The sequence below is a fragment of the Rhinoraja longicauda genome, chromosome 24 (genome assembly GCF_053455715.1).
Source record: "Rhinoraja longicauda isolate Sanriku21f chromosome 24, sRhiLon1.1, whole genome shotgun sequence".
NCBI classification, from domain to species: domain Eukaryota; kingdom Metazoa; phylum Chordata; class Chondrichthyes; order Rajiformes; family Arhynchobatidae; genus Rhinoraja; species Rhinoraja longicauda.
The window spans coordinates 3,693,683-3,710,775 of NC_135976.1; the positions used below are offsets into that span (position 1 = coordinate 3,693,683).

The 17,093-nt window shown below is 42.7% G+C and overlaps 1 protein-coding gene across 2 annotated transcripts in view; it reads right to left on the reverse strand.

Annotated features, from left to right (window-relative positions):
• Nucleotides 1-3,345: 3,345 nt before the first annotated feature.
• Nucleotides 3,346-17,093, reverse strand: part of LOC144605385 (leucine-rich repeats and immunoglobulin-like domains protein 2) — a 61,888-nt gene continuing 48,140 nt past the window's right edge. Inside the window, exons 13-19 of one of the 2 annotated variants that reach the window (XM_078420552.1) lie at nt 14,615-14,935; nt 12,173-12,454; nt 11,149-11,598; nt 9,468-9,620; nt 7,974-8,132; nt 6,679-6,963; nt 3,346-5,168 (exon numbers count right to left, since the gene is read on the reverse strand). In XM_078420552.1, coding sequence (XP_078276678.1) covers nt 4,936-5,168; nt 6,679-6,963; nt 7,974-8,132; nt 9,468-9,620; nt 11,149-11,598; nt 12,173-12,454; nt 14,615-14,935 — 1,883 coding nt within the window. In that variant the 3' untranslated portion in view covers nt 3,346-4,935. The remainder of the gene's footprint in view (nt 5,169-6,678; nt 6,964-7,973; nt 8,133-9,467; nt 9,621-11,148; nt 11,599-12,172; nt 12,455-14,614; nt 14,936-17,093) is intronic. The other variant, XM_078420553.1, reaches the window with a different exon arrangement.

Here is a 17,093-nt window from a genome sequence, read left to right on the forward strand (position 1 = left end):
GGGTTATGAGGGAGAGATAGATCAGCCATGATTGAATGGCAGAGTTGACTTGATGGGCTGAATGGCCTAATTCCGCCCCTATCACTTATGGTTACTTACTGTAACTGGTGGATTAATTAAAAGTAACAAGTCACAAGCTGTAACCTGGACAGGTTAAATGGCCACTAACGTAATAACTAGTTTTACTGCTTTGAAAGTATTAATGAGAGGTAGATTGGGAAAATGCTCAGGATGGGAGTCTGTATTGATGGCTTCTATTGTCTATTCTGAATGCATTCAAGAGAGAGCTGGATAGAGCTTTTAAGGATAGCGGAGGAACGGGGTACTGATTGAGAATGATCAGCCATGATCACATTGAATGGCGGTGCTGGCTCGAAGGGCCGAATGGCCTCCTCTTGCACCTATTGTCTATTGTCTTCAAAATGGGCAGCTGTGACACAGCTGGGAGAGGCGCGGTCTCAGCACCAGAGCCCCCAGTTCAATCCTGACCTTGGGTACGGGCATTGTGGCGTTTGCATTCTCCCTGTGACTGGTAGTCTGGTTTCCTCCCACATTCCAAGGACGTACACAGTTGCAGGTTAATTGGAGGTTGACACAAAATGCTGGAGTAACTCAGCGGGTCAGGCAACATCTCAGGATTGAAGGAATGGGTGCCATTTCGGGTCGAGACCCTTCTTCAGACTGATGTCAGGGGAGGGGGTGGGACAATTTGTCCCCAATGTGCCAGGAGTGGATGTATAAGTGGGATAACATGGCATGTGAACGGGAGATTGACGGCCGGCGTGGACACGGTGAGCCTTGCGGAAATCTTTTAATCAATCATTCAGGCAGCTAATGCCCGAGTGCCATTTTAATAATGTGTATGGCTGCACAATTCACAAATCCTTTGAGTGCAACCATGATAAATCAAACTAGGAGCTCTGATGAAACATTGACCCAGAGATAGTATGAAGCTATCACATGGAGTTGCTACGTGAATAACATGGACGGATTCAAGGGGTGAGATGAAGTTGGGCTTGTGGCTTGTATGAAACATACTGCACAGATGTTTTGAGGCTCAGTGACCTGTTTATATGTGCAATAAAATCCCATGTACATACTGAAGAGCAGAAAACTTATCACCAACAGTTCAATGCATGCCAGCAATCAGCGAGACTATGCTTTGGACTTGAATGCTAAGCTAATAATTCACCGCAACCAATCATTAATCATTGGCACCAAAACGATCCTTCGCACCAATGCAATACATCATAGAGTACGCTACAATTGCAGAAAGAACTGGGCCAAATAAAGCTGGAGTTAATCATTACTATTAATTGTTGGTTAAAAGCAAACGAGCACAATTCTAAACAATTATTAACGAGGTACCATTTTTATCGCCAGTCATAATTCAGAGAGAGCAAGGATGCAGAAATAAATGGGCGGCAGTACAACATTAGATACCAGTTTTAACGGTGAAAGGACTGGAATCTTGCAGGATTATACACACGGAGAGAACAAACATTGTGGGAAGGGGCACCTGCACCAATCTGCAGCCTGAATCACTGCACTTGTGGTAGCAGCCTACAGTAGCAATCCAGGCAAGGCCTTCAAATCCCAACATGGTGCTTCACAACCAAATTTGTTCTAAGCCTGCAATCAATAAAAGTTGTCATGAACAGTTCTTTTGTCATGAAAATCCAATGAGTTCATTAACGCTCCTGAAACAGAAACCTGCCATCCTAGCTGTCGAGGTACATACAGAACTGCCGTCCCACCGCAACACAGGGGTTGTGGAAACGTTTTAATTTTTTCGCCGATGTACAGAAGTTGACATCTAGAGCAGCGGATGCAATAGATGAGGTTGGAGGAGGTGCAGGTGAACCTCTGTCTCACCTGGAAAGACTGTTTGGGTCCTTGGGTGGAACACAGAGGTTGATCAGTATCTAGTTGCATTCTCTTTCTGCCTTTAGGACAACTGGCGATGCCCAATAAATTCAAATATACTTTTTTCAAATGCAGTATGAACCTGCATGAGCCATCCAGCAATTTTCTTTTCACAAGGATTCTTGTAAATTACAGTTGAACTACTCGGATAAACTCCTTGCACCTTTGACTGATGCTCAGGGATCATCTGCCAAGCCTGTTACATCCCAAACTACAATTCCTGACGTTGATCCTTCAACATAACCACGTGACTTCACCAGACAACAGTTTACAAGCCTTCCCCAAAAGCAATTTTAAAATCCTGTGAAAATTAATTTAACTGTAAAGTGATTGAATTTCCAATAGCAGTCTACAAGTGGTTAAAAAGGTTTTATAGAATTACACAAGGCATGAAATGGCATCTGCAATTACATGTTAAGTGAATAATTTGGAAGAAGGGATTTACTATACAACTTCACTCTGAATGTTTTCAGCAATGGCTCAAATACAGGCATGGGCTTTAAGGTACAGGCAAAGAAAGAGTGCTGGGAGTAACAGGCAGCATCTCTGGAGAACAAAGACAGGCAATATTTCTGGTCAGCAGCCACAGAAGGCGGCTTCCGTTTCAAAAATGTCGCTTATCCATGTTCTCCAGAGGTGTTGTCCCACCCACTGAGTTACTCCAGCAGTGTCTCTTTTCTGTAGAGCAGCATCTCGTTCATTGTGCCTTGATTTAAGGAAGAGGCACTTATGCAAAGGCAGAATTAACATGTTTCTGAATTCACTCATCAGCATATCTGTGCTAGTATTTAATTACCAAGAGGCATCCTGCAACAACGCATCCAACATAAGTGTGAAGTACACCATTTTTTTGAAATTTTAGAAAATAATGATCCTACAGGTCAGGCAACTGCTGAACTTAGCTGAGGCCACACAATGAAGTTTCCCAATACCACAGTATTCTACTGATCTGTAGTGAAGTGGTCACAGATTATAGACACAAAATTCTGGAGTAACTCGAGATGCTCAGGCAGCATCTCTGGAGAAAAGGAATGGGTGACTTTTTGGGTCGATACCTTCTTCAGACTATCATGGTCACAGATTATCATGGATCTCACTCAGATACCTAGACTTATTAAGCAAAGAGCAGATGGTGGAATTAAGGATGTTGTCCCAGCTATATCGTGATCTGTACCAATTTTCAGAGAAAGCACACAAACCCTGATTAAGAAACAGTATATAAGGCTTAATACTTGAGTTTACTTGCTTACATAATATATATATATATATCTATAAAAGTTATAAATGCAAGAGTTAAACTATATCAAAGATTCCAAAATAAAGAACATTGTAACTTGGGGATTGTTTCAGAAGTTGCATTGAAAGTTTGTTTCACCCCCCCCCCCCCTCTTGCCCCCCCCCCTCCCTTGCCCTTCCCCTGGGAAGTTTGTTCCAACTGAGCACCTAATGAGGGCTTACCGTAGAACAAAATAAAACGGCTCATGTACTTTTATTATTATTGAACCACCGATTATGCAGCACAGGTGGGGCAGCACGAGAGCATTCCACATTTGTCACACTTCCACAACGAGTGCGTTTGTTCCAAATCTGATCTTGAACAGATGAAAATAATCTGGAGTCTTGAACTCCTTTTGATTAATGTTTGCATTTTCAAAACTCTTCACTCACGCAACAAATCAAGAATGAGTCCATCATTTTGCACTTCACAGCCAAACCAAAACGTGTCCTCCTTGATTCTTCCACATGACAGTCCACACACACAGTAATTGACATGTGACAGTTTACTGTGAATGGAGCACTTAAGGTCTTTCCCAACTTAAAGCTGACACTTTCCTTTATTCACATAAAAGAAAACATGCCCAGAAACTCCTCCCCAGTCTCAAAAGCAACCTCAGTCGAAGCAGAGTACAACACTCAGATATGGCCAAATAGTTCATTTAGCAATCCCAACCAAACATACATTTCTAGGCACCAGTACCTTCAATTGGACAGAGCTGGCACGTTATATCCAGTCTCAATTTTAAAGGCAAAATCTACATTTCAAGCAGTATATTCAGTACCATTACAGTCCACATTTTCATGAATCTGTATTTGCTGTACTTAACCTGGTAGACACCAATACATTAAGTGTGTCGATGATGGACACAAAATGCTGCAGTAACTCAGCAGGAGTCTATCTTCGGTGTAAACCAGCATCTACAGTTCCTTACTACACATTACGTGTGTCACAGTCTACACCTTGTGAGAAAAAGTATTATTCTGGCTTCGTTTGTAACTTATTGCTATTGTACTGGAAAACATTTTCAAATATTTAAGTTGATCATCAGCTGTGGAGCTGCTAACCAAATAATGGTGTTTCTGCAAGATCAATCTGGACAGGAAAATATCCACACACAGTTTTTGTCAGTTAGAACATCTACCTACTGTAGTGAGGGTCACAATGACATCAGTAATACTTTGGGCAACACATAGTATATTCACATAAACTGTAAAACATACCACACCCACGTATTACCAGCAGTATGGAGCTGAATGGCGTCAACAACATGAAAGTATTGTTTGTTAATATCAGAAAAAATTGACAGGGATGAATTGATATGTCACACCAAAGACCACTGTGAAAACAAAATGGCACATTCCCTGCAAATATTTGACCCGAGCCAAATTCCACTTTCCTTATGCAATTTGCAGAGATTTACCAATATTCCGTATTTCCAGTTGTTTTCTTTGCCTTAAAAAAGATTATCAGCATGGATGCACAAAAAGTTCCTAACACTACTTGTAACTAGCATTGACAAAATAATGCGTTTCAATTCCTCTGCTACATCTTTCATAGATTCTTAAAAAAGTCTGAGAAGTGGACAGTAATTAAGATATTTTGAGCCTCATCATAAACACTTATTTGGTGTATTTGGCCTCCGTGTCGGTGCTTTGAGGTAGTGGGTGAAAGCTCGGTCGCTCAGAGTACTGATGATGCGTTTGCACTGAATGGCGAAGTGCATTAAGGATCTACGTGGTGGCACCATAGGCCTGAACGGCTCGAGTCCTCTCACTCTCAATGTTCTGCTCAGAGCCTCTATGAGCTGTGGGGGACTCAGACTCAGACTCATCCTCCACTTCATCTTCACCTTCGATGAGAGCCCGTGGATTCTCATGCACATTCACAGGCTGATGTAAATAGTGTGGACATGTGTGCAGACACGAATCTGCGTTCAAACCTTGTGACGACCGTGGGCACGCGTCTGAAATAAAAAAAAGAAAGCAGTGAAATGGTAGATAGCAAGGAAAATGTTAACACAAGCAATGTCAGGTCAATATAGTTAGCGAAGAAACTGGAGGCTATCATTCCGTCCATTTCAGATGCTCTCGCTTTTAGTTAGTGGCTGGTCTGGATTTCATCCACACAACTTGAGGTTTGAAACCTCAAGTACCTCCATGTACAACAACACAATTTCAGTTTTGCAATTCTACATTTACCCTCATTGTCTACATTTTTTTTGAAGGGGAAATCCTGTTTTGTTGATTCCTCCCCTAAGAATACAACTGTAATTTCAGTTCATCCTATTCTGAACTCCAACACCAGAGGAAATAAGGATTAGAATGACTGATGAAAGGTTAAGTTCAGAGATACAGCATGGAAACAGGCCTTTCTGTTCACCAAGCCCACGCCGGCCTTCATTTACCCGTTCACACTACTTCTGTATTATTGCACTTTCACATCCACTCCCTGCACACTGAGGGCAATTAACATACAAATCCACAAACCTTTGGGATGTGGAAAGAAACTAAAACAGCCAGAGAAAATCCACGTGGAACCAGGGAGAAGTGGAGGAGGTCAGGATCAAGCCCGGGTCTCTGGTGCTGAGAGGCTGCAAGTCTACCAGCTGTGTCACTCCACCCGGGTCATTTCACGTTGTGAAAAGTAAAATAGCGGCACAGTGGTGCAGCGGTAGAGTTGCTGCCTTACAGCGAATGCAGCGCCGGAGACTCAGGTCGCCTGACTACGGGCGCCGTCTGTACGGAGTTTGTATGTTCTCCCCGTGACCTGCGTGGGTTTTCTCCGAGATCTTCGGTTTCCCCCCACACTCCAAACACGTACAGGTATGTAGGTCAATTGACTGGGTAAATGTAAAAATTGTTCCTAGTGTGTGAAGGATAGTATTAATGTGCGGGGATGGGCCGGCAGGCCCGACCGCTACATCCAAAATCCATTATAAGAGTGTCAATAAAACGAGTGTTTACTTTATTGTCTTTGCTAAAGTTAGGGGAGAAGATTGAGAGCATAGCTGAAAGGGGATTTTGGGAAGCAGCTTTTTAAAGGTGCCCAGTAAATTAAAGAAGGTTTGGCAGGAAGTTCAGAGTTCCAGAGGGCAAGAGTACAAATGACCAGAATGGTGGGAGGACGGGTTGTGGGCTGGTGTGTGGGGCCAGGTAGATGCGAACAAATAACTCTTTAGTGAATAACAAATAACACGACAGGAAAGAGCGCTTGTACTCGCCAAGCCACCTGGGCATCTCAGCTGGGCGTCTCGTAATTTTGTCCAGATTATGTGGTGGGGGGGGCATCAGTTGCTGGAATATCTTTGTTCAATCTGTACTTTGCTTTCAGCTTTCAGGTTGCAGCTTCCTCTTAGCCATGTTCATTGCAAGACAAGGGTTCCACAAGAATCAAAAGTCTATAATTTGGAGTCCCTGTGATTCCACAATCCCCACGCATTTACAAAGGACATACAAGCCGCGTGCGTGACTTACCAACGTGATGCTGCCGGGTCACAGTCGGATTGCATATCCTGTCGTGGTTTGTCAGGTAAACAGACACGTCAGCCTCTGTGATCAGGCCATCCACAGCTGTGCCTTCATGCTGATTCTGTACTGTAAAGCTGTCTTTTGGAAATTGTCCCATAACATTGGTTGGAGTATGATCAAGAGATTCCTCCTCTCCAAGGAATGCATATGGACAGTACTCTCTGTTCTTTCTGTACATGTTGGTGGTGTCGTAACAGTCTGAGCAAATGATCAATGGTCCAGAGGTACCACCTGAAAGCAGATTTTGCAATTTTAATAACTGTGCAACATTTCAGAGACACTGGATATTTTTTACTGTATTCATGTGGACAACAATGTCTAACCGTATGATTTTGGGAGGCAACTGATAATGAATGAAATGTTTTGAACCACATTTGCACCTACAACTTTGTTAAGTGCTGCAGCAACTGTCTGTGCAAAAGTCTAGCCTTTAAATCGAAAAGTTCCACTGGGGTCAAATTACATGTCTCATAAGCTCATAGGAGCAGAATTAGGCCATTGAGTCTACTCCACCATTCAATCATGGCTGATCTATCTGTCCCTCTCAACCCCATTCTCCTGTTTAAGAAATGTGAGTTTCCTGCTCTTTCATCTGTACCATGGAGATCTCACACATCCATCTAAACTTGATTTAATCTCTCATCCAAAAGAGACAGCTTCCAAGTGCAGCTCTTCCCCAGTACCGGTTGCAGAGAAAGACCACATCATGAGTTCTGTCATAAAAGATCCAGAGCTGAGCATCACCTATCCACATCCTCCAGTGATGCTGGCCGACCTGCTGAATTACCCCAGCACTTTCTGTTCTATGCAAGATTCCAGCATCTACAGTTTCTTCAAGTACATTCTACTGCTCCATTGCAAAATCTTCTCAAGGTATGCCTATTTTGAAGACATTCCCCTCCAGTCTGAAGGGTCCCGACCAGAAACGTCACCTGTCCATGTTCTCCAGAGGTTTGATGCTGCCTGACCTGCTGAGTTACTCCCACATCCTGTGTTCTACGCATGATTTCAGTACCTGCAGATCCTTGTGTCTACAAGCATATATTATATACTCGCCCTTGAACCACACTCAACCTACTGATGCCAACCAAGGTGAGATTGTGTCAGCTTGCTTCTTTAGGCAGCAAAGAGGAAATCATAACACCAGAGTAATCTTATCGATCACATTCTTTGGCATCAATGGTCTTTCTTTACAGTTTGACTGATTAGTATTGACCCTAACGCCAGTCGGTGATGTATACCTGGGTTGGTCTGCCGTGCAAGCCCTTCATGAGGCGCACTTGGATGGAAATTGCTCCTGCCGGCATACAAGGAACCCAACCGCCCGTGCAGATTAGACGCAAGTGGCGTGGTGAGAATGTCCGCATCAGTTTCACTCCCAGTGTCTGCGTAGCAAATACCTATCGGAACAAAGCGACATTTCGAAAATAAAGGTAGAGACAAAATGAGGGAGTAACTCGACGGGTCAGGCAGCATCTCTGGAGAGAAGGAATGGGCGACGTTTCGGGTCAGGACAAAGTCCCGCCCCCACCCCGACATCAGTCTGAAGAAGGGACTCGACCCAAAACGTCACCCATTCCTTCTCTCCAGAGATGCTGCCTGACACGCTGAGTTACTCCAGCATTTTGTCTCTACCTTGGATTTAAACCCGCACCTGCAGTTTTTTTTCCTTTAGAAAATAAAGACGGAAAACATAGAAAATAGGTGCAGGAGTAGGCCATTCGGCCCTTCGAGCCTGCACCGCCATTCAATATGATCATGGCTGATCATCCAACTCAGTATCCCATACCTGCCTTCTCTCCATACCCCCTGATCCCTTTAGCCACAAGGGCCACATCTAACTCCCTCTTAAATATAGCCAATGAACTGGCCTCAACTACCTTCTGTGGCAGAGAATTCCACAGATTCACCACTCTCTGTGTGAAAAAAAAACTTTCTCATCTAAAAGACTTCCCCCTTATCCTTAAACTGTAACCCCTTGTGCGCAAGGGCACAAGAGGGGTGGCCACTTTCACAGTAAACTCAGGCAACTGTACCATCAAGCAAAGGCCCAAGAGACCAAGAATGTATCGCTGGATACATCACCTGGTTCCCTCCTCCCCCCCCCTCACCTTGTCAACCCCAACGGCATGTCCCAGTTTCTTTGGCAATACCTGGGATCAGCATTATTCTAACTGTTGCAAACCAAAATAGGGACTAAAGCAATAAAACAATGGCTCATACAGAGTATAAAAATGGCATATATTGGTGTTGATTAAATTATATTTATGACTGTGCTGCGAATTCAATGCAAAGCCAGTCATGTCAACTCAATTGGTGGCAGTAAAGATCTGTATTGTGCCAAAGAGGTAACAGCACAATGCTTGAATTTCTTTTTGGAAGGTGATGCGACTCATTTGAGCTTTGACGTCAACGGTTTCTTGTTCACAATCCCCCACTGAGCTTCATACTCTACCCTCACTTTACATACTCTACCCTCATTTTTCTCTCCCCAAAGAAATATCTAATTGAGAACTCACCATTTAAGGTTCAGTTTCATTGTTCCTTTCCAGTATATAAACCAATTAGACCATGTATATTAAAATTGATTTTCCTATTTAACCCAAGGTTTGAAATTATTAAGATCAGGAGGTCACCCTCTTCTCCTAAGGTGGCCACCCAAACTCTGCTTCACCTCAAGCCAAGCTGAATATTTTAAAAAAATTGTATTGGAAAAGTAGGAACATTTTACTGACCATCAGTCCCTTTGTTTGTATAGCCGTGCGCAGTAGATGCCATGAGTTGTTGGTGACTCCCAGCCTCAGAGTTGCTGTAGCCTTCCTGAGGCTCAGAAAGAGTTCCTTGGGAAGACAGGCAGCTTGGAATATCAGGGGGCAAATTCATTTCATCTGGGGAAACCAGAACAAAGTGGCATTCATTACAGAGGCCATAAACAAGTGTACACAAACTACTTTTATCTTGTTACACCTCAAAGAAACAGCTAACTTTCAATTACAAAAAAAGTTGTCTTTTGACCACCCTGAGTTTATTAGTTTGAAACCTATTCATGTATTTTCCCAAATGAAACTTTGAAAGTCACTTAACACTGGAGATCATATACAGGCTACCACACTATGTAGAAATTGGCATAACTGCTTTAAATATCAGCATAATGCAATTTAATGGAGTTTACTTTGATCACCAGGTTCCAGAATCAAGTTTAAAGGAGAAAATAATTGTATCAATTTAATGCTTTGTATGGCATGCATCGGAAACCATTTTCTATAATAAATCACCTTGATGTACATAACTTATACTGGCAGACTCTAGGTTGGAGAGTGCCATAATATTGAAGAGACATTTGAATACCCTTTGACAGAAAACAGCTAATTTACAGATTATCAAGCCCAAAATATTATTTTGTATGAGACACTTTCATTCCATTGTACATGGAAAATTAAGGCCCAAGTCCAACTTCAAGTGAAAAAGAGTTAGGCAGGGATAATTAGACAATGATTTGAAACTAGTGCGAAATGTAGGAAGTGGTCTTCAGCATCTGAAGAGACAGGCGGCAGGTAACTATCATGGAATCAGGTCTGAAGAAGGGTCTCAACCTGAAACATCACCCATTCAAGTTTTCAAGAGAGTTAGATTTAGCTCTTTGGGCTAAGGGAATCAAGGGATACGGGGAAAAAGCCGGAACGGGCTACTGATTTTGGATGATCAGCCATGATCATATTGAATGGCGCTGCTGGTTCGAAGGGCCGAATGGCCTACTCCTGCACCTATTTTCTATGTTTCTATTCCTTCTCTCCAGGGATGCTGCCTGTCCCGCTGAGTTTCTCCAGCATTTTGTGTCTACCTTTGATTTAAACCAGCATCTGCAGTTGTTTCCTACACCTGGTTTAATGTTCTTTACATGTAAATATCTGTATACACGGCCCAGTTTTCACCATAACCCTTAAAGTTTAGTTTAGTTTAGAGATACAGCGTGGAAACAGGCCCTTCCACCCACAAACGCCACGCCGTCTAACGATCACCCATACACGAGTTCTATCCCATACTTTAGGGACAATTTATAGAAGCCAATTAGTCTACAAACCTGCACATCTTTGGAATATGGGTGGAAACTGGAGCACCCGGAGAAAACCGCACATGGTCACAGGAAGAACCCACAAAGTCCATACAGACAGCACCTGCAGATTGAATCCAGTCTCTGGCACTAAGGCAGCAACTCTACCCATGTGCCACTGTGCTGCCCCTATGATTTACTATTGAGATAATAAGTGCACTGGTAATTACATCTTTAGATGTGTTAAGGTCTGCTACACACCCATGATAGGAAAACGTTATACATTGGGACAATCTATCTTACAATTCTGGACAACAAACGTACATTTAAATTGAATAAATGTTGACATTTTAAGTCAGCCTTACCTGTGTGTGTGATACTATAATCCTCACTCTTCCGCCTCATGTGGTAGATAACAATCACCCACACCAGTGAGGTGCCCACCACACAAACCACTACAACAATAATAACAATTCCAATAGTTGTCCAGCCATCCTCCTCAAACATTGAACTTTTTTGCATGGGGTCACAGTTTGAAGTTGGAATCACATTGAGGTAAATGTGACCACGCTCTGTCCCGAGTGTGTTAGACATCACACAGGTGTACTTTCCAATGTCCTCTGGGCCCGCATCCACAATGATCAGAAGCTGGTTGGCAGCAGCAAAGAAGTGCCTCTCTGTTACAATCAAAGGGCCATCGTCCTTTGTCCAATTCAGGCGTGGTGTTGGGCTTCCCCCAGCTATGCACTGTAGAACAGCAGTCTCCCCTCTGGCGACAGTCCGATCTTCCAATGGTCGCATAAACGAAGGAGTCTCTGTGAACGGTGGTGGGGATGCAGGGTGGTGGGTCGGGGAGAGGAATGGCAGTGGGGAGAGAGAAGTGCAAATTAAACCAGTTTAGACATTTAGACCAGGCATGTAGCTAAAATTTGCAAATACCAAGTGAGAAAGATACTGAAGCTTTTAAAATTCCAGTGAAACATTTTGTAGAAAACAATAAGGATTATAGCCACAAAGAACCATCTATGTTCAGAAACAAGATAAATTGGCGTTACAGTGGCAGACACTTTCAACCAAAAGCCTGTTGTGCAAAGTGGAGTTTAGTACTGAGGTGGGAAGGTTTCACAAGGTTTTGGAAAAATAATGATACTTTACTTTGCTCAAGGCAACTTGGTTTAATGAATTGTATTCAGAAAGATCCAATCACAACTTGGACACGGCTGTAATAAACCTAATGTTCAAAGAGGGTTAAACAAAAAAATCAGATCTACACTTCACAATCCATCAGGGCAGGATCCATTCTCATCTAGGTCTGTCCAACATAACTGATGCCACAAAAGCTGTGCCACATCATGCTAACAACGGTTTCCATAAAAGCCATCTTCTTACCTAGGACAGTGAGCGTAGCGTTTGCAGAAATGCCTCCTGCGGCATTTTGTGCCATACAGCTGTACATGCCCATGTCTTCAATTTTCACGTTTGCAATGAAGAAGACGTCATCCTCTGGCATGACGTGCATACGCCTCTCCCGCGCCGCAGGGAAGTCCGTACCACCGTCTTTCTGCCAAGCAATCTGTGGGATTGGGTGCCCCCCCGCAGCACACTCCAGCCGAGCCATCGCGCCCGTCCGAATCGTTAAATCCATGGGGGTTTTCATAAACAAGGGAAGTTCTATCGGGAACAAAACCACCAATGTCATAGCATTGTCATATATATTATATATATATATCAAATCATCAAAAACCTTCTCAGGAGCTCAAGCAGACAAGATTTCACAATGAGTGAGCAAACAAAATATTGGGACAGGGCTAGAATTTTGGCCAAAAAGGTTGGTTTTAAGGGATATCTTGAGATGGAAGGTTTAGGTGAGAGACAAGCTCCAGTTTGGGGCCTATGCAGCTAAAGGCTAGTGTTGGAGTGAAGAGAATGAATGTACTGAAGGCTAGAACAGGAGGAACACAACAAGCTGAAAGTTGTGAATCTGGATGCAGTTATACAGAGATATTGCATAATCTGTGAGGGGGGGTGCTCATTTAATGCAGAATGTTTCCAGTTACAGAAACATTCACTGCAACGTCAAGAACAAATACCCACTTTCAATACAATGAAGTGTGTCAACCAAAACAGAGAAGCTGCACAAAATGACAATGCTATATATCAGTCAGATTGGGTTGATTAAGCCTTTTGGGCAATTTGCTGAAAATGATTGAGAACGACTTTGTGCACATTATTTGTACTGGTTTTGTGCAAAGCATCTTTCTGCAGAAATTATACTTTCATTGGTAAACTTGCTATGATTTACTATATATTCCACCTCTTTCTCTCAGTTTAAAAGAGGACCGATTTCAAAACTTTAGTTTGCTGTGCAGTCAGCCCAGATACATACTCAAACAAAATGAGAGTTACAGCTCTCGGGGCTGGTGGGATCAAGGGATATGGGGAGAAGGCAGGCACAGGTTACTGACTGGAGATGATCAGCCATGATCACAGTGAATGGCGGTGCTGGCTTGAAGGGCCTCCTCCTGCAGCACCTATTCAGGATATCTTTATTTGTCATCCAAAAAACAAGTTTTTTTGACGAGATTTAGTCACCCACAGTCCAACAATAAGAGCAATAAAATAAGCAAATTACACAACTCCAACCAACACAAAACACAATCTATGTCCATGTCTAACTGACAAATGCTCAACTTGTCAGGTTGCAATGCAGCGGGAATGAGAAGTTACTCTTCTCATCTGAGTTCTGAACATGCCAACGGATACCTCAAAAAACAAACCATTTAATACTGAAAGTAGAATGTTGAACTGTGACACGAGCCTTTGTTCTTGATGAGTTAGAGCGTAGAAGCAAATGAGAACTTATTTATCCCTCTGCTTTAAAAGTCAAATACTTAAAACAGAATAAAGCCCACAGTGGTGCAGCGGTAAAGTTACTGCCTTACAGTGCCAGAGGCCAGGGTTCGATCCTGACCAAGGCATTGTTTGTACGTTCTCCCCGTGACTGCGTGGATTTTCCACGGGAGCTCTGGTTTCCTCCCACATTCCAAAGACACACAGGTTTGTTGGTTAATTGGCTTTGGTAAAACTGTCCCTAGTGTGTGCGATAGTGTAAGAGCGCAGGGTGATCGTTGGTCGGTGTGGACTCGGTGGGCCAAAGGGTGTTTCTGCCCTGTATCTCGAAAATCTAAAGGAAATATATTTCCAGTAAGAATTATAGCACTATTTTGTTTAATGACAGCTACTCAAATAAACATGTCAAATTACAAATGTGTCCTCTGGTTAGTGAATATGGTCACTAAGCACCAAGTAAAGACTTTAATTACAGTGCAAGATTTACACTGATTGCTAGTGTTAAAATATGGCCACAGGAATCTATAATGGAAAGGTTGGCAGGAATTGCCTGGGAATGGGCCAACAAGCTTTGTGATAGGAAGATGCCATCATTTATTTTCATCTTTTATTGAACCAAGGAAGCTATTGAAAAGCAATATTATACAATACAATATATCTTTATTGTCATTGTACAGGGGTACAACGAGATTGGGAATGCGCCTCCCATACGATGCAATAATTTAATTAGCTAGTCAGTATTAATTTAAACAACCCAATGAAACAAATTGTAACAGTTTTAAAACAGAATAAAGTGCAAGTAGATCTGTGGCGGTTCACTGTGCGATGTGACCATCCGGCTGAGCAGGACCGGTTCATAGCAGCTATGGCCCTGGGGATGAAGCTGTTCCTGAGTCTGGAGCTCCAAAACTTAAAGTAAATTATAGACAGACTATATATAACCACAAGCCCCTCCACTTCACTGCAAGAAAATACACGTACCATTCACTGTAAGCTTTGCCTTGTTGGAATAATTTGCGCCAAAGTAATTTGTGACCACACACTGGTACCGGCCCTCATCTGTGAAGTTGATGTTCCTCAGCTGCAGGACTGTGGTGTACTCAATAAACTCGCCATCTTTCACTCGCAAGCTGGAGAAGTTGAGGATCTCGGCATCGTACAGCAACTCGCTATCCTTCCTCCACGCAGCAGCCATGGGGGAGTCACTGCTGCTGCCAGCTATACAGGTGAAGCTGACATTCATCCCCCGCAGCGCCACAGTGGTTTCAGGGTGGGCCGTGATCACAGGCTTTGGGAAATCATCTACAGAATAAAACAAAGAGCCAGGTCACAATACAGAAACTAAATCACAAGAGTTTGTTTTACACAACTGGAGCGCGGTACTCATGCTCTGCATTACTCTGAAAGCACTGTGTTAAAGAGTGGATGCTCCAGCAATAAATGTAAAGTCTTTCCTTAAGAATGTATTGCTGTAAGTCATGGTCAGATCATCTGAATTTAACAATTTCAAATAAGTAGTGGGTAAGCAATTCACCACCCCCCCCAAAAAAAAAAATCAAGCCTTTGTCTCCATACATCTAAATTTATATTGCTACATCTCCTTCTCCATTCATTGATCTTTATTTTTATGATTGACTACATCAATACACCCTAAGCTTGTTACTAACCTAAAATGCTCTGGATGCTTATGAATGTTTCTTCAAGTAAAGGCACAAGTTTACAAAGGCAACTTCCATTAGGACCATGTGCAGGGAAGTATTAAAATAAGTTAACAGGACACATGAATATCCAACACATGATTCAGTTATAGACATCCACTGAATTACTAATAACACAGTGCAGATGATATTGGCCCAGAAACCTTTCCTTTAGTCTTGTTCTTTCCCTCTGCTGCCTCAATATCCAGGCACATAAAATCCACCCCAACAAATATGACAGTTTTTAAGTAGTCGTGTAATATAGCCAATACAAATCATATTTTAACAAACCAGAGGATGCAGATAAACCACTAGAGTGCTGAAACTAAGAACGCAGTCAGGACATTTTTCAAAAGCCACTAGGCTCTGTAGTGGAAATATAAGAAAATAACTGCAGATGCTGGTACAAATCGATTTATTCACAAAATGCTGGAGTAACTCAGCAGGTCAGGCAGCATCTCGGGAGGGAAGGAATGGGTGACGTTTCGGGTCGAGACCCTTCTTCAGACTGAAGAAGGGTCTCGACCCGAAACGTCACCCATTCCTTCCCTCCCGAGATGCTGCCTGACCTGCTGAGTTACTCCAGCATTTTGTGAATAAATCGAAAGGCTCTGTAGTGGGGTCTTGAACATGACCATCCGAAAATGAAAAGCATCCTGTACACATGAAATAAGGACAAGAGTGCCATCATATCTACCACGTATGATTCTGCCAGCACAATTTGCCTGCTCTCTGCAAGCTGCATCCAAGAGTTTAAGAAAATAACTGCAGATGCTGGTACAAATCAAAGGTATTTATTCACAGAATGCTGGAATAACTCAGCAGGTCAGGCAGCATCTCAGGAGAGATATTCATTCCTTCTCTCCTGAGATGCTGCCTGACCTGCTGACCATCCAAGAGTTTAGTAGTTTGAGTCAAGCATCCTTAACTAATAGCTAGAACAGTACAGAAAACAACTTCTAAACCAAGAAATGCAAGGCTAGTCTATGGAACATGTTTTAATTCTGTATAGCTGAAGAGGTTTTCCCAGGATTATGAATAGGCATTTGAGAGGTTGGTGGAATGGATTTGCTGGCTGCTGCAGACCTGCTGTCATCTTCTGCCACACGGGAGCTTGGTTTGCAGCAGTGTTCGAATGGTTGAGATAAACGTCTTGGTTTAACGACATTTGGATGAGGGCTTTGTGGCCAAGTTTGCAGATGATACGAAATAAGTGGAAGGGCAGGTAGTGTAGAGGAAGCAGGGACACCTTGGGGCCGAGTGGTCTAATTCTGCTCCAATCACTTATGACCTTCCACGTTGGCCTGTTTTCATTTATATTGACAGTGGTCACATTTCCAACGGCATAATCTGGGAGGACCAGCAGAACATTTTCCCTAAATAATTCTGGAAATTAACATTTCATTCAGGAGGTAAAATTGATTAAAATCCCCAATAGAACCGATATCTGTATCTTAATTTATGACAGGGAGAAGACTGATGTGTCTTCCTGAGCCCTCATACGTATTACAGTCACAGAGGCCGACGTCAGAAGATCCTCCCCGGGGGGGGGGAATCACCCAGAGAGTTTATAAGTGTTTACATATTCCGTTGTGCTGCTGCAAGTAAGAATTTCATTGTTCGATCTGGGACATATGACAATAAAACATTCTTGACTTGACTCTTGACTTAATTCTGGCTCTTACAGATTATGAAATACACCAAATTATGCTGAATATATCTGAAAAGTTTAGATTTAACGTTCTTCATTCTCTTTTTTTTTT